General features: G+C 40.9%; 1 protein-coding gene across 1 annotated transcript in view; it reads right to left on the bottom strand.

Annotated features, from left to right (window-relative positions):
• Positions 1–17,752, bottom strand: part of LOC121288369 (importin subunit alpha-5-like) — a 29,638-nt gene extending 11,886 nt beyond the window's left edge. Inside the window, exons 1-6 of the mRNA XM_041206923.1 lie at positions 17,684–17,752; positions 13,929–14,063; positions 13,320–13,405; positions 11,059–11,327; positions 10,875–10,957; positions 9,074–9,337 (exon numbers count right to left, since the gene is read on the bottom strand). Coding sequence (XP_041062857.1) covers positions 9,074–9,337; positions 10,875–10,957; positions 11,059–11,327; positions 13,320–13,405; positions 13,929–14,063; positions 17,684–17,752 — 906 coding nt within the window. The remainder of the gene's footprint in view (positions 1–9,073; positions 9,338–10,874; positions 10,958–11,058; positions 11,328–13,319; positions 13,406–13,928; positions 14,064–17,683) is intronic.
• Between the last annotated feature and the right edge of the window lie 791 nt (positions 17,753–18,543).

The raw sequence follows: 18,543 nt of genomic DNA, 5'->3' as shown, positions 1-18,543 counted from the left end.
GTAACACCTTTCCCACCAGATTAAAAAGGTACCAAAAAAAAAAAACTTTATTCACAGGGTGCAGGCTTCCAAAATGGGGTTATGGATAAAATGTGGGGATGAGACTAGGCTTAACTGCTCTTTCAATGTACAACTGGTCAAATGGCCTCCATCTGTGCTGGCAGTTTCTAGAATGCGATTACAGATACTAGTGCAGCTAGATTGTTCACTTTTAAATTCTTAAAGCAGAAATAATTTTATTGAGAATGTGTATTCCAGGTGCCCAATGTTCAATGCCCTTGCATATTGCAGGATGGGAAGTCAGATCTGTCACCGCAGCTATGTGCAGACCACACCTGAAACTTTGGGCTCAGACAGAACGAAATCCAACACAAAAATAAACTCTCAGAAGTGCTTGCTTAATCTCATTCAACAACTTAGGCCATAAATTGCTAAACTTCAAGTGCATTAGAACATTTGCATTTAGCGGAGAACCATTTCTCAAGACTTTCAATTTCAGGATTCCTCAAGGTTATGCAACTGGTGGGCATCTTGCAGGTGTTTAGAGATCCTTGGACTTGTTCAGACTACTCAAAAACTTTGCAAAGACATCACTTCTGAATGACAGAATGAACTCGGCAAAACTTCTCTGGCTGTATCATACTCAACAGTATTAAAATTTTGCTCTAGCAGATTGATTTTTAAGTCAACTATCTGCTGAACCTCACTGGGCCTCAAAGCTAAGAGCAAGAAATCATTCAGTGGAACAATGGCCATTGGTCTAAGCCAGGGCTTCCCAGACTGTGGGTTGTAACCTCCAGGAGTCATTTCAGACAGCTGCAAGCTTTAAAAGCTTGCTTACTTGATGGGAGAGAGTTAATGTACTGCTCAGAGACCTGATTGCTGCTGGGAAAAAACCTTAGGTAGGTGAACCCTGTCTTTTCATCAACTCCTTCCATGCTTAACTCTTACTTCACTCTTCCAGCCCCTCGCCATGAAGAGCCCCACCCGCTCAACAACTTTCATCTCCCAAATGTTCACTCTGGGGTCAAAATGAGGCATTAAATGGGGTCACACCAGGAAAAAGTTTGGGAAGCACTGGTCTAAGCAATATGAAGTATCTTGCTAATACACACTCACAGGCAGGATGTTGTGGCATGTAACAGCCAGCCAGTTGGTCTTTGGAGCTCCTTTTCAATGGAAGCACATGCCAGAGAGGGGGGAGCATTAGGGAAATGCACAAATGAAGAACCAGCAAACAAGTAGCACATGCACAGCTTCTTGCCGAGGATTAGCTAACTTTCTAAAAACCATTAGAAATGCAATAATCACCAGGCCATTGCTTTACAACTATTAAAGGTGATCTTTGCTTTTATTCCAACTTTATTCTACATTACAAGATGTAATTTGGAGTCAGTATATCTCTCTGGTACACCAGTTCCTTGCTTGAGATGCAAATCCTCCAGACTTGGAACAAGTGGTTGTTCAAGGCTTCCTGCAAGTCAAGTTGACAGCCTTAATGACCATTTCCATTACTACTTGCAGATGGCCACAAAGCTTCCACATCGTTGATAAACTGGTCAGTAAACCAGCAATCCAAGTGGCAATATATTCGATGCTGTCTCCACTTCAGTGGATGATGAGACCTTAAGCATCACGTAATGAAACTAACCTTGGGCATTTTCTTGACAAATGCTTCAAATCCGTGTTATAGTATTTGATTTAAGCATGTGATCATCCCACCCAGATATGTGAAAACCCAGTCAAGCGATCCACACATTGCTAGAAATACAGTAGAGAGTTTACAATATGTTTAGAAAAACTGAAAGAGCAATTCTCTGGTTGCTCTGTGAAGCAGACTTTAATAATTCAAAAAAGGCTTTTGAAGTATATAAAACCTTCAGTATTTCACTAGTTACAATCTGCGTGGCTGGACTAAATTTACAGAATCCATTATTACAAAACTTGGGTCTGTAGGTCATAAATGGAAGGAGTAGGCCATATGGTTGTCAAGCTGCCCTGTCATTCAAAAGGATCATGGACCTCAAAACTCCATTTTCCTGCCTGGTCACCTTATCCCTTGAATTCCTTAGGAGTCAAAAAAATTTTAACAATCGACTTGGAATTTTCTACCCAAAGGTTTGGGATGGCAGGATCACAATCCTGAGTGAAGAAATTTTTCTTCCATCTCTGTTCTAAGTGGCCAACCCCTTATCCTAAGTCTATGCACTCCGGTTTCAAGCAGACAACCTAAAGCAGCTTCTCAGCACCTACTCTTGCCAAGTCTTCTCACTCATGGAAGCACACAATATTCTGAGGAATTACCTCATTCTTCTAGATTCCAGGGAGTATGGGCCCATTACACTCAAGACAATCCTCTCATCCCAAATATCAAGTGTAGTGAACCTTCACTGCATCACCTCAAAACAAGTTTATCCTTAGACAAAGAAGACCAAACCTATGCACAGTATTCCAGGTGTGGTTTCACCAAAGCCTTGTACGATTGTAGCAAGACTTCCTTAATCTTGTACTTTAGCTCACTTGCTATGAAGGCTAACATACCATTTGCTTTCCTAATTTTGTGGTACATGCATACTAATTTTGTTTCTAAAATCACCCAAGTATTCTAGGCATAGCTTTTAGTGGCTGCTTTTACGCACTGCCCTATGTCTGCTTGCTTGACAACATGACCCAGAGTTTTAACAATAGGAACCTTTTGACAGGAATAAGATCGTCTCTTTAACCAGGAGCGAAAACTGATCAGGCACAGCAAGGCTCAAAACAAAGTTGGGCTGCTTTATTACACAACAAAATGGACAGATTCAAAGTGAAATCCATTCAATTTTTCTTCACAATGCACAATAAATTTTCCCCAGGTCTGTGGGCTGTCAAGAGTTCTTCCCACTATTTAATAATTCTGACTTAGCATTCAGATTTAGATTTTGCAGCTCTACTCAAAAGCCCAATTACTCAACCAGCTCTCTAGTTTCTAGATCTCCCTTAACACACAGTCATCTCATCTGTGTCTCAGAAGAAGATAATGAACTTCCCAACATAAGTAGGTGTGAACAAGTTGTTTTGTTGCTATCATCTATAACAAATTGATTGAGCAGTAACTGAAGAAAACAGCTTCCATTTATCAGTGACATTCTCCCTGGGACAAATTCACAACTCCACAACATTTAGATTTCTAACAGTCACAGTTGCTTACTTTACAGTTTGCAGCAAGATCTTGTTCTTCCAAAAAAACTGCCAAATCTATCCACGAGGCTTGAGGATGTTAAGACTTCTTTTTTGCAGCCCTTACCACTCCAAGAAAAACTAAAACATCCATAGCAAAAATCAATCACTAGCTTCAGTAACTTAGATGAACTGACTACTAAAAAATATCTCACTATTGCCAATGAATAAGCATGTAACCATTTACATTTACCACCTTGAAACACAATTATGACCGCTATTGACTTGGCATAACCATCACTTGGAATTAAGATTTCAAAATTATTGTTTAGGACGAGTAAACGAGTAGCATTTTAAATTGTGTTCCACATTTCAAACAAAAATACAAATCACACAAATTTCATAAAGAAAGCCAACATCACAAATAAGATGGGGTGGCAGCCTTCCAACATGTCGCAAGGCAATGGTTTGTGCTGTGATGGTCAACCTGGTGAGCTCCACTCAGGCCTGTCATACTTGCTGTAGAGGAAGAGAGACCTGAGAAAGTGCATGATTTGCTGGCCTCTGAGCCACCTTCTCAGCCAGTTGAGCTTTTTGTTTCTATTCACCTCTTCCACTGTTCTCAGCAACTGTCTCCAATGTCTGCCAGCTTTATATCTTGCTTACAGGAGCCTTTGTGGCAGTAATATGGCACCCAGGAACCAGTGGCCAGTTTACTGTACAGAAAGTCTTCTGGATATAGTCATCATTCATCTGAGCAATTGGTTTATGCTAATGTGATTAGCGCACTCTGGGACCTCAGAGTTGGTGACCTTGTCCTCTCAAGAGATGCTGATGATTCACCTGACAAATGTGGAAACTGTTCAGCCTTTCTCCTGCCTAGCGCATGTTGTCCAGGTCTCACCACTGTAGTGTCGACACGGTTCAGTGTTCAGTACGCACACACCAAAAGCTACAGCTGTTATGTTGATTTCAGCAGCAAATGAGTTTCACATATCTATGCTCCACAATCCAACCAACTTCAGCGTCACATTATCAACTGACAGATGGTGGTACAGCATCTTGATGCTGATGGTCAAACAAAACTCTTTACAGACACGAGACAGACAGCCATTTGCTGATTTTAAAATTCTCTCATGGGATGTGGGTGCCACTGGCTGCACCAGCATTTATTACTCCTCCCTAAATGCCCTTGAGAAAGTGGTGGTGAGTCACCTTCTTGAACCACTGCAGTCCATTTGGTGTAAGCACACCCAGAGTGCTGTTAGGGGAGTTCCAGGATTTTGACACAGCAACAGTGAAGAAGTAGCGATATAGTTCCAAGTCAGAATAGTGGGTATGTGGTTTGGAGAGGAACTTGCAGGTGATGATGTTCCCATACAACAGCTACCCTTGTCCTTCTAGGTGGTAGAGGGCATGAGTTTGCAAGGTGCTGACAAAGGAGTCTTGGCGAGTTTCTGCAGTGCATCTTGTAGATGATACACACTGCTGCTGCCACTATGTACCAGTGGTGAAGGGAGTACATGTTGAAGGTGGTGGATGGGCTGCTTTGCCCTGGATGGTGTCACACTTTGGGTGTTGTTGGAGCTACACATATCCAGGCAAATGGAAAGTATTCCATCACACTTGGGATTTGGTGCCTTGTAGATGGTGGACAGGCTTTGAGGGAGTCAGGTGGTTAGTTACTCACTGCAAAATTCCCAGCCTCTGACCTGCTCTTGTAACCACAGTATTTACATGGCTAGTCCAGTTCAGTTTCTGGCCATGCTGAAGGCATTCCTCAGTATGGAATACTAACGTGGCACCTTCAGCATGGATGATGACTTAGCACAGCTTTGTCTAGGATCTCTGGCAAGCAAGGCTAAACAGCTTTGTCAGTTCTGGTATGCAAGTAGACAGCTCTGTAGAAGACCTGAAAGCATATGACAACAAAGATAAGAATCCGCCCAAAAGTTTCAGTGCCCAGAACACAATCCTGCCCGACTCCACAGCAAATCTCAAAGGGTTCTGATGTTGCCCTGTAATTGTTGACCATATCCAACATGTTGTCGTGGAACAAAAATCAGATTGAGCAGCTTTGGTGGGCAGCCAGTTTTCTCCAACAGCTTAAATAGATCACCTGCTCACATAGCCAAATGCCTTGGTGAGATCAAGGATGACAAATATAATGGCCTATCTGCAAGACTGAAAAAGAAAATCATGTCACAATGCTAGACCTCCCAGTTGTGAAACCATGCTGCGATTGGAGGGCCAATGTGTTCAGCCAGGATCTGCAGTCTGACAAGGGCAATAACTTTCCCATGATGCTCAGCAGGGAGATGCCTCAATGGTTGTTGCAATCTCTGGTCACTTGTCCTTGTACAGGGTCACAATCTTCACATCATGCATATTCTGGGGGCATTGCCCCCTCCCCTCAGCAGAGACAGGTTTGTGCAGATGCTGAGGGAGTGTCAGTTTCTCATGCTCAATAAGTTCAGGTGATATAGCATCAGCACCTAAAACTTTGCCCATAGCAAAGCCAATGACTCACTTGCCAAGTCTTCCACTTTGAAGGAGAATGTAAGTATGATGGGGAAAATGTAAAGGATTAACATCAGAAGCACATGATAATAATGTAACATCATATGATCGATTAACAGATCTGGTGGGAGCAGAAGTTCCAACCTTGTGCCAAGTTCCTAATACGTATATGGCAGCTGTAGATAAAGAATAAATGGTTTTAACAATCTACAATCTTGAGCAGCTTGCTTTGAGAGAATAGACAAGGTCCAGAAAGAACCCCATCTAGACCGTGAACCCCATTTTGGATTCTGTATCCAGCTTCACCATGACAGGCAGCCTTTCCATGATATCTGGAGCTTCCTCAGTGACCGTGTTCTCCCTAAAGTGCAACTCATGTTCCACCCATTTCTCCAACTAATTTTTGCAGTGATGACCTCCCCTGCCTTTGTTTTCAATGGAGCAGTGTTTTTTCCTGATGGATCGGATGCCATTTTGATCCCTTCATAGATACCCCTAGCATTCCCAGTGTCAAAGGATATCTGGATATTCTGCCAATGTTGTAATTGTAACCAATAGACATTGGTGCACCATCTAGCAGTTTGTTGGACTTTACTGTGAATGGCCCTTCACATACACTCAATGACAGGTTCCATCACAATGATGTTCACCTTAAACCAGTCAGCCTTTTTCCACTCTTGCTTCCCATATGTTGGGAAAGTGTGGCTTTGTAGATGGCTCTTAAACTATATGTTCCATTTCACTTCTGTACCATGGGGGAATGCCAGAGAATACCTGTTCAAATGAATAGAGGAATGGTTGGCTTTTATCTAGGTAGGTAGTATGGCTGATATAAAGAACAAAGAAAAGTACAGCACAGGAACAGGCCCTTCGGCCCTCCAAGCCTGCACCGATTATATTGCCTGTCAAACTAAAACATTTTGCACTTCTGGGGTCCATACCCCTCTATTCCCATCCTATTCATGTATTTGTCAAGCTGCCTCTTAAACACCACTATCGTACTTGCTTCCACCACCTCCTCTGGCAGCGAATTCCAGACACTCACTACCCTCTGCGTAAAAAACTTGCCTGCCCCTACATCTCCTCTAAAGTTTTCTCCTCTCACCTTAAATCTATGTCCCCTAGTAATGACTCTTCCACCCTGGGAAATAGCTTCTGACTATCTACTCTGTCCATGCCACTCAATTTTGTAAACTTCTATCAAGTTGCCCCTCAATCTCCATCGCTCTAGTGAGAACAATCAGAGTTTCTCCAACCTCTCCTCATAGCTAATAACCTCCAGACCAGGAAGCATCCTGATAAACCTCCACTGCACCCTCTCCTACACCTCCATATTCTTCTGGTAATGTGGCAACCTGAATTGCACGCAATATTCCAAGTGTGGCCTAACCAGCTGCAGCATGACTTCCCAGCTTTTATACTCAATACCCCTGCCGATGAAGGCGGAGATGTGTTAATTACACAAAGCTTGTGGTAGTAGCAAAGCTGAAGTAGTCTCGGTCCATTCTCATCATCTTTCCCAGGCCAGAGGCTATGCCTCATAGTCTGTGCCCACTCATGTTGAAATCCCCTAGTAGGCAAGATGCTCTGATTTAGGGATTTGCTGATAGTGTCAAGCCCTTCATAGAACTGGTCTTTTGTCTCTGCAGTGGATCACAGCATTGGAGCAGAGATACACCTGAGGTTAACTGGCCCTGTTCGAGTTAGTGGATGGAAAGAACACATTCTGAGCCATTTGTTAGGGTTCAAATCATTGAGATGTGTTCTTTATAGCAAAGCCTACACCTTGCTCATATTTCCTCAGAATTCTTCCCCTGCCAGATGAATGTGCAATGTTTTTCTTTTCATGATTCACTGTTGACATCCCTGCAAAAGATCAGGCTCACCATGTCGATGTTCAACCTATCAATTTTCAAGTTAAAGCACAGCTATCTTACATGCATGATCAAGCAGCTGCAAGTCATCCATTAGTTCTGTGCATCCTGGAGTTCCAGCTTGCCCATTGAAGTGTTGGCTTTTTTTGTTCCATTTGCATGCCTAGTGCAACAGATTCCATCTACTCATTCAGCAGAGACTCAGAGCTCCAAGCACCCATTGAAACAGAGAACATGGCAGGTCAGCACCTTACTAATCCTAACTTGGTGAATGGTGGCTGACCACTGGAACATAATGGTTTCCCCGCCCCCCCTCCCCAGAGAAGCAGTCTGTAATTGCATCCATTCTCCATGTCAATCAAGTTGGGCTGACCACTTGTAATTGCCATCTCCAGTATGTAATTGCCATCTGCAGCAAAATTAAAATGTACTCACTAGGGCACAAGCCTGGGCAAAATTTATGGAGACCCAAGGCTGCCCAAACAAGAGGGTCCAACAGGTCAATGTGACGCATCTAAGGTGTGGGTGAAGAGAGTTTGCATGCTTTCTGCTTTTGTATGTGAGTTTGCTTCTCAACCCACACCACTGGATAGCAGTGTCAAATGTGCAAATTTCTCCGTCAGTACACAGCCTCTCCATTGGCAAGTTGCCTCCTCATGGCGAAACAAAGATGGGGTAACGTGCTCTCATAGGCTAGATTTTGGGAACAAACCATAACAGACATCTCCAGATATATATCTTCAAGTCACTTACAGAATAAACAAAACCTCAAAACATGGTGACAGCACAAATCATGTTGGCAGCACTGGAGGCTGCCTTCAATCAATCAGCACAATAAAACCATCTTCCAAATTCCTTAGAAATTAGAGGGAAAGAATCTACTTTCATAGAAAGCTGCACCTCCTTTTCCCAAGAACTTGCATCTTTATTGGCACTGAACATAAGCAGTATGTAACAGGATAAGCAATTACTCTCCCCCAAAAATGCACACACACACTTTTCCAAATAGTTAAACAAACCATAAATTTAAAGCAAAGACTAAAATCAAAAGCAATAAACTTACTGACAAATATACAAACTGCACAAAAGCATACGAAATAGAGAACCAATACAAGTATCTATCTTGGACATTGATTTTGAAATCATCTTGAAAGCTTAATCCCTTGCAAAATTTTAGTTGATCGCAACTTGATGGTTCTTTGTTCCAGTGTTCTGCCCCATCAGCAAGATGTAGTAAAAATGAAGCAAAAGCCTACTGAATATATCCCAGACCAAAAGACTCCTGTCTTTTTATCAATCAAATTCAAAGGCACATTGCAACATTTGAAGTAGTCATTCGTCAAATTTTCACACTGCTTATAGTCCTCAAACCATTAATGGTTCAGATTCCGTTCCACACAAAACTTCCATTTTATAACCAGAAGGCAAGACATTTTCTCTTAACACACTACTGTATAAAAGTAATTACAAAAACTTTGGTGTGAAACAGGGTGGAGCTCTACTTGCATCAGATTACTTACCAACAGAGCCAGCTTATCCTTTAACATCAATTGCACAAGCCTTGGCAAGATGCCAGTGCGAACCACCTCCTCAATCCGTTCATTCGGGCCATCCGTCAGGTACGATATTGCCCAACAAGCATCAGAGAGGAGGGTATCATCTTCATAATGAAGCAACTGAACCAGCGTGGGGAGGATCTGTTGAACTGTCTGGAGAGGTGGATGTGGATTTTTGTTGCGACATAGATTTGATATAGTCCATGTGATATTGCGCAGGAAGCCAACCTAGAATTTAATTAAAACTGAATGATGCAAGTACAGTGAGCAGGGGAAAGAGGGAATTAGAAAAGAGAAAGTTTTAACCAAATCATGAAGCAAAACTGGATGTTAAAAGTAGAATTAGACTCAGACTAACTATTTCCAAAGAGAGAATTAGGACCATTGTGAATGTAATTTTTTAAATACAGTCACCTATTTAGTCAATAAACATGCCAGCCAATTTACACAAGTCATAACTGGCAATGAAGTGATTGTTTTTTGCTTTAAATTTCTTTCACGTGAGGTGAACAGCAATGGCTAGGCGAGCTACCTTCTTGAAATGCTACAGTCCATGTAGGTACACCCAAAGGACAAGAAGGAATGGCAATATAGTTCCAAGTCAGGATGGTGAGTGGCTTGGAGGGGAACTTGCAAGTGGTGTTCCTTTGCATCTGCTGCCCTTGTCCTTCTAAAGTGTAGAGGTCATGGGTTTGGAACATGCTGCTGAAAGAGCCTTGGCAAGTTGCTGTACTGCATCTTATATACAGCACACTGTTGCCACTGTATGTCACTAATGGAGGGAGTGAATGTTTGCAGGGGAGGAAGGGGTGCCAATCAAGCAGGCTGCTTTGTCTTGGATGATGTCAAGCTTCTTTAGAGATTAAATACTCTCCACTCACCTGGCTGAGTGCAGCTCCAACAACACTCCTAACTTGTGTCTTGTAGATGGTGGACAGGCATTAGGGCACCTGGAGGCAAGTTACTTGCCACAGCATTCCCAGCTTCTGATCTGCTCGTGGCCACAGTATTTATATGGCTAGTCCAGTTCACTTTCTAGTCAATAGTAACTGCCACGATGTTGATATTGGGGGATTCAGCAATGGTAATGCCATTGAATGTAAAGGGGAGAAGGTTAGGTTCTCTTATTGGAGAGTCATTGCCTGGCATTTGTGCATAGCACAAATGTTACTTGCTGCTGGTCAGCCCAAGCTTGGATATTGTCCAGGGTCTTGCTGCATATGACACTGACTGCTTCAATGAATGAATGACTCATTAATCTGCTATCATATTGTTAGTTGCGGGGTGACTAAAGGCCAGAATAGCAGCAAACTTTGATCATGTCCAAAAGTGCCAATGGATCTCTGTCACACTGATGGTGGCCTCAGCTTAATGTTTCATCAAAAGATTATAGCAGTCCTTCAATGCTGTACATTGTGTTCCAATGTTACAGTCCTGGAACAGTGTTTAAACCTACAGCCTTCCAACTTGAGAGAATATCACTGGTGATATTTGGGTTTGATATAAAGGAGAATTTACAAATGCCATGTTTCCACCCCCCACCCTTTATTCATCAATTACAGGGACAAGGGAAAGGAGAGGGGAGAAGTGGAGAAAGGAACAGAAAGAGAACCTTATCACAACTGCTGAACTAGTAATTCTCCCTCATTTAATTCAAGTAGCCATTAGAAACACCTAAATTCAGTTCATTAAAGCACAGCATTCTGACCAGCAGACTAAATTGAAGCAAACACATCATAGACCACTAGCTACCATTTGGACTTACAGGGATGCCTGGTTTTACCAATCTCAGAAGTGAGGGGACAGCAGAGCATTCAATTACTGCATCACGAAAGAGGGGGCCATCACCTGCAAGAGTTTGAAAAAGTTACTACCTCCATTGGTTTAGTACAAAGTAAAGTTAAATCTTTATAAATAAACTCCATATTGCAAAATTGGTGCTCTCATACCTGCAATGTTACCCAAGGCCCACACAGCTTGCTCACTGATGTGCATGTATGGCGAGGAAAGGAGACATACAAGTGGTGGAATTGCACCTCCTTCCACCACAGCCCCAGTTTGTGCTGATGTTCCAGAGGAAATGTTTGTTAGTGCCCAGGCTGACTCAAACTGCAGCATAGAATCGTCATCTCGACCAAGGAATTCAACAAACTTCTTAATTAGACCTGCTTTAATAATCTCATCCAGTGGAGGTTTCCATGCCCGTGACAGAAGTTTCCTATCAAGGGGAAAATGAGTTCAAAAGATACTCTTTTGTTTTTCTCTATTAGTAATTCCTTTCTACACCTCACATCCTAAAGGGAAATTGCCAAGACTAGATTAGGCAATAGCCTTTCTTCTCCAAGACCAGAGTTTGAATGGAACCAAAGTCTGTTGCAACGCGAGTGTGAAAATAACTGCACAAATGGCCAATTTAGACATTTCATTAAATCTACAAGATGATCAATGTGAATTGGATAATATCACACTGGGGGTGGGGGTGGGGTCAAGGCATAATGTTGGGATAGAATAGAAAAAGTTTCTCTCTCATGTAGAAAAGTCAAGTGTTTGTTCTACTACTCCCAGCATTAAATATTCCTCACTTAAAGGGTTTATCTTGTTCTCACAGTTAATTTCAGCTGAATAGATTTGTCATCGGGTTTTAAAAGGGAAAAAGGCTTTGTTGGGTTCCATGAGAAACATGTCTTCGATGGAATGACACCCAACCTCCTACCGCTCACATAATTCCAAGATGTGGATGATATGTTCACTATATTTAAATCTGCAGCTGCATGTAATAATTTCCTTACATGTCTTAACAGGCTCCGTCCTGCACTCAAATTCACCTTTGAAATAGAGCCATCAAATGAATTCCCCTTCCTTACTTACTAGTTGAGAATCTAACAGGGGGCTTTCTACCACAGTCTACTGCAAGCCTACCTTCACTGGTCAAAATATCTTGGGATTCTTACAGTTCCATACAGCATAAGATTGCTCTTATCAGCAACCTTGTAGATTAGGCCCGAGCCATTTGTTCACCATGCAAGCTTGATGCTGAAATAGGAAGTATCAAAGGCATCCTGTAGGATAATGACTATCCTGACCAGATCATTTCACACTTATCATGCAAACGAATGAACAGGCCTAAGGCCATCACTTTCAGCCCTGAAAAGTGCCCAGTCTACCTCAGATTACCCTGGAAGGGTAAGGTATTCAAAAAATTTGAGCAACAGGTGAAGCTAGCGTTTCACACTGCTACTATGCAGCAACACAAGTACTATTTTCCACTAACAGGGTGTTGCAGTCAAGCCAAAAAGACATTCTGCCTATCACACATATGAGTAATGTGGTATATGAATTTCAGTGCCAGTGTGATGCCATATGTCCCAAAGGCTGGCAGATTGTATCAAACAGCATGTCCTAGCAGCTGTCCTAGCCATTGCTCGCAACAGAAAGCACAGCCCATGCCCAACCAGCCCGTGCTTGCAAAACACAAAACAGTGTCCAACATTAGATGTGATTCTGCGATTGGACAACATTTGCTAAATAATCCTTAGTGTGCTAAGAATTATGCTGACAACCACTTTAAGATTGTCAGTTGAGCTCGCAGTGTGGCGCACTTGTGTACTGAAAGCTATATGTTTGTAGACAGAAAGAAGATGTACACACATTGTCAGTTATTTTGTTTAGCTGAAACAGATGCAGTAATTCACTGACTCATTCCTCAGGGCAATGTCTTGATCAATCAGGGTCAAGCTGCCTAGTTTAAATTTCAAACAACACTCAGCAGTTAACTGTCAGTTACCATCAATTGGTGCACTCTCCATGGCACCACTTCTATCAATCAAAGCCTGCTTGCCAACCAATCAGCACTCTTCTCATGAAGTCTAGATTGTAGCTTTTCAGACAAAGACTGAAAGGAGGAACAGAAGAAAAATACCCTACACTAGGCAACCTGAATATACCCTGGAGTTAAATATTAGCTCTCAAGCTGCAAGTACCTTTGTTACTGGAGGTATCACAGTCAAAGTTTTGTATTTTTTTTTTTACTAATGATGCCTGAAATTCACACAGATACCTTACAGGTCCAGACTTGCAATAAAAATGGACTTGTATGCCCTGTGTCCATTGACTTTTTTGATTTGAACATGACAAAGCACTTCACCTCCAATCTTCTAAATGGGGATAGAAAATGTATGTGCACTGTGTGATGAAGCAACACCACTTCTACCTAGCTCCATTTGTAGCTTGCAGCTGTAGTAATGGGTCATGGCTATTTATTCCTTTCACAATCTCTTCAATGGTCATTGCACGGTCCTGAAGGGAGGGAAGAACAACATTTTGAAGTTTAAATAAAGGATAAAATAATCAAGATACATTTTTAACATGGAATCGTCAATTTCATTTCGTCATTAAGCCAGTTTTAAGACTAGATGTCCTCATCAACATCTAAAATGGTACAAATCAACTTTGTACCTCACAATAGTAGATTCATTTTCTATTTGTAGGTCAACCACCTATGTGGCAGATCATAAAGCCAAAAATTCATTATGCCATGCTTTGGTACAGGGACACAGAATGCCAAGTTAAGGTACATGTCAAAGGTTAGTCTCAGTTGGGCTATCCCATGGTGTTGAATGATACTTGATACTTCCCTACAGGCCATACTCCTTCCTTGGGGGAGATTAAGAATCAAAATTGGCAACAGATACAATAGGTGTTTATTTTGTAAAGACAATGAGATAACCTAAGAAAAATTGAGAATAGTAGGATTACAATAGTTTCAACTGCCAATTTGTTCCTCGAGGAAGGTATAATCAAATGTGAATGTTATACATACATTAGTTCCAGCAATCTTTTGTAGTGAAGGGTCACTATCTGGGAAATTGCTTATATTCCGTCTCTTCAAGATCTGTTCATCTCTTTTAGCTTTTCGTAATTCAATAGAAAACTCCACTCTCTGCCTCCTCAGTATCTGGTTTAAGCAAAAACTAAGTATCAAGACTAGAGAACAGTAACTATGTAGAAATAAAACAAAAAGTTTCCCAAATTTAAAACCACAAAAGCGAAACGTTCTCATTGCTTGCTCTTCACTTCAGTAATTCCATGCATTTAACACCAATAGTCGCAATCATTTTAACAATTACGTTTGCAGAGTAGAAACTCATCAACACTGTAGGTTGAAGGCAAGAGGGGCAAGAGATTAGTAGAAACTCTAGACTTTAATGAGGCAATATACTTGTCTACAACAAATACTGCAATTAGAGATAGAATATATAAAAGGCCATTTGGCCCAACCAATCCATGTCAGTGTTTACTCCCTCCTCAAGCCTCCTCCAAGGCTATCTGTCAACGTAACTCTCTTCTCCTCCATATGTTTATCCAACCTCTCCTTAATTGTACATTATCTGTACTATTCATCTCAACCACTCCTGGTGGCACCTGAACCTGTGGTAGAGAATTCCACATTCAACTTTCTGTCTAGAAATTTCTTCTGAATTCCCCATTTGATTTCTACAGACTGTTTTGCTCTTCCACACAAGTGGAAGCACACTATCCCTATTCAATCAAATATTCATAATGTCACCCCTTTTCATGAAAAAGAGAAACCCAGCTAGTTAATCTTTTCCTGATAGGCATCATTTTAGTTCTGATATCATCCTTGTCAATCATTTTTTGCATCCCCTCCTGTGCTGAATATGTCAGAGTTATACACAGTATGCCAAGTGTGGTCTAATCCAGTTTTGATACAAGTTTACTATAACTGCACCACTTTTCAATTCTAACCCTCCAGAAGTAAATCCTAGTACTTGGTTTGCTTTTCTATGGCCTTATTAACTTAAGTCACTACTTTTAGCAATCTGTATGTTTGTACTTCCAGATCCCTTTGCTCCTCTACCCCAATTAGATTCTCATTTGTCAAGTAATATGCAACCTTAGTTTCCTTATCAAGTATGACAACTCACACTCATGTTGAAATTCATTTGCCAATTATAGGCCTATTCTGCAAGTTTATTAATCTTGTGATTTGTTGCAGTGCTCCTCAGTATTGACTATATTCCAGCTCCATTCCCAATTTGGGGTCATCTGCAAATTTAGAAATTTGTTTTTGATCCCAAGATCTAAATCATTAATGATGAGCACTAATGTTCCCACCACTGATCCCACCCTCTGCCATTGAATAACTATGCTCTGCTTTTTGTCTCGTCGACAGCTAGCTATCCAACTAGCTATCTATTCTGCTACTTACCCCCCTTACCCTTAAATTCATTCTTTGGATAGATGTGCATTGCTGGCAAAACCAGCATTTATTGCCCATCCCTAATCGTTCTTGATCAGGTATTAGTGAGCCACCAATATTGAGTGGCTTAATTGCCCTCTAAAATGGCCAAGCAAGAGTCAGCCACATTCCTTTGGGTCTGGAGTCATATGTAGGCCTGACCAGGTATGGATGGCAGATTTCCTTTCCCTGAAGGACATCAGATGAGTTTTTTTAATAATGATGAAACTACCATTTTGTTATTAATGAAGCTAGCATTTTATTCCAGATTTATTAACCAATTGAATTTAAATTTCCCCAGCTGCCATGGGGGATTTGAATATATGGCTCCAGAGAATTAGTCCAGACCTCAGGATTACTAACCCAGCAACAGTGCTATTGTCCCCTTAGGTACATACCTCATTCAATATGCGCCACCTTATTGAAAGCCTTCTGGAAATCTAGATAAATTACAGCAACTGCATTGCCCTTGAATACTCTCTCGTGTTACCCCTTCAAATAAATTGATAAGGTCAATCTAGCAAGACTTGGGTCTTTATTATTCATTATTATAGTTTTGTTTCTCAAATGTTTTTCTGTTTTCTCCTTTGGTAGGGATTTGATTATTTTTCCTACCACCAATGTTAAGCTGACTGCCCTATAATTCCTTGGATGTGTTCCACCTCCCTTCTTAAATATTGGGCTAATGTACGAACAAGGAGCAGGAGCAGGCCATTCGACCCCTCAGGCCTGCTCTGCTCTGCCATTCAATAAGGTCATGGCTGATCTGATAGTAACCTCAAAGCTGCATCCCGCCTACCCCCGATAACCTATCACCCCCTTGATTACCAAGGATCTATCTTCTTGCAGGAATCACAAATCTTTATTATTTAACAGTTGTATAAAACAAATTCTACTTGAGCTGCATCTTCATTGTAGGAAAAAGAAGTTCTAACTTAAAAAAAAGAGTAAAGGAGATTTTAGTAGGGGTGACTAAATGGTCAAAAGGGTGAGGTTTGAAAAGGAGATTCTAAAGAATCAGAAGGATATGAAGCAGAGGAGTTTAGAAGGAAACTCAAGAGCCTGGCTGGGAGGAAAGTGGTAAGAGAACAGGAAGAGAGAGTCAATTTCTGTGGGGGGGGAAAAGATTTGGGGAGATCAGGGAAGAGGGGAGTGTAGTGAATTCAGAGGACCTGGGGGGAGGGGGGTGGGGGCGCAAGGGGAAGTGGGATGGAGATTAAAATCAAAGCACAAGTCACTGATTAAATACATTTGAGGTGGGTCTGGGGCAGTGGGCAAAAAAAGTTTAAATTAAACAATACAAGAGTTTTAACAGGGTGGAGATGTTCAAAGAGGCAACAAAGTGCCAGGGGAGTGGTGGAAATATGTGACTTGTTGTCAAGCACCATACTGCCACCAGTGGTTTGGACACAGTAACTGATGCAAAATACAATCACCGACTTCAATAGGCATCAAGTTTAAAAATCAATATAATCATCCCCAATAAGTTCCTATATAGCAATAGACTTTTCCAGGAGTGAATAGACAGTCTGAAGGGAGTTACAGGGAGTAACAAGCCAACTATTTCAATATTTCTCCAAATGCCACCTTTATTAAGAATATTAGAGTTTGCTTCTCAACATTGGTCACTCGATACAATGTAGGTTCAGCATCCCTGCAATTTTCCAATCCAACACAAAGCCACTGGAATCTGAGGAATCCTGGGAGACCAATGCACCAAGAATATTAAAACCCAATTTTTATCTTACACTTTCTTATGTGAAGTTTCAGAGACCAATGCATATGTATGATTTCTTCCGTCACCATCCAGACCAAAATTAGTTTCACTTTCGCCATCACCAGCAATGGTCACCTCTGGCACTTTTATCACTTTGTTTTGAGGAAACATTCCCTAATTCTGCAGTACACTCCAACAAACAATGTTTTTGCCAAAAACAATGATGTTGTACCATTATCCATATCTCCTTTCACCAAGGAAATCTTCAAGAATAAAGTGTTTGGCAGTTACCCCTCCTTGATAACACTCGAATGTTTCAAAGCAGCAATGAAAACTCCTGCGGCAAGGGTAGAAGTACCTAGAAGTATTTAAAACTGAACCAGTAGGTATACATTTGAGGTAGACACTTCTGCTGCTGCACGCTATTAAGTTTGTTAAATAGACAAACCCCACTTGGATGGCATACCCAGCCAGTTGTTTGTTATATTGGACTGTCTTATTTCTAGGTCTAATTTGAACTAAATGTCAAATGAAGAATAGAAAATTGAAATGTATTTTTCCATCAATAGCTATACTATGCAAGAACCAACCCAAGTACCTCTACATTTTTGCCTCTATTCTTGAATTTTTTCATCCTCTCATGCTCAGTTTCACTGGTGGTTGACATCTTGGTTGCCTGAATTAAAAAAGTGCAATTTGTGATCAATTAGGTACAGCAAACTTGTATTAATGAAGTTTAAGAATTCACAACTGTTATTTTAAAAAGCAGTAAACAATTACCCACGCAACACCTTTTGAAGGGTCAGCAGATTGAAATGTTAGTTCAAAGCATTGTTATTATTACAAGGTGAAAAAGAGAACTGAGCTAAGGAAGACAAGCTAGTGAAACACTAAGGCCGTTACTTTTTCAGCAAACCAATATGAAATAATAAGGCACATCATGTTCTATTTAAAAAATATATATATTTACTGATTTCTCTACCCTGTTCCTAGAATTCTTAATTGTGGGGGAAATTGAGGAAATAGAATGGCTGCACCCAATTGAAATACAAAAATATCTCAGGAGAAAAAAAAACACCATTCATAACAATGTATTGGTCATATTTAATAATGTAGTCACATTTCTTTCTTCGTGACCCAAGCGTAGGTTTAATGCATCACAATTACAATCCCTGACTTAAGCACTAAAAATTTTAATTATCTGGATTTAAATGTATTCTTGCATTGCTTCCCTAACAATTCAGGATATAACTTTATTGAAGTTAATATAACCATTAATTGTACAATTATTTCATAAAAAGTAAAGCAAAGGCAACAGTCAGCTATTTCAAGTGTTCATAGTATATTTAGGCATATGTATACAATCAAATTTGAGAAAGATTGTGCATTCAAACACATAGCTCATTAAGTCACTAAGTGAGAGGGGGTGGTTCAATGTACTGAAATAACTCAATGCTC

Source organism: Carcharodon carcharias, chromosome 15, assembly GCF_017639515.1.
Source record: "Carcharodon carcharias isolate sCarCar2 chromosome 15, sCarCar2.pri, whole genome shotgun sequence".
Taxonomy (NCBI): Eukaryota; Metazoa; Chordata; class Chondrichthyes; order Lamniformes; family Lamnidae; genus Carcharodon; species Carcharodon carcharias.
The sequence above is the reverse complement of the archived record's forward strand: the minus strand, read 5'-3'. Positions and strand labels throughout refer to the sequence as shown.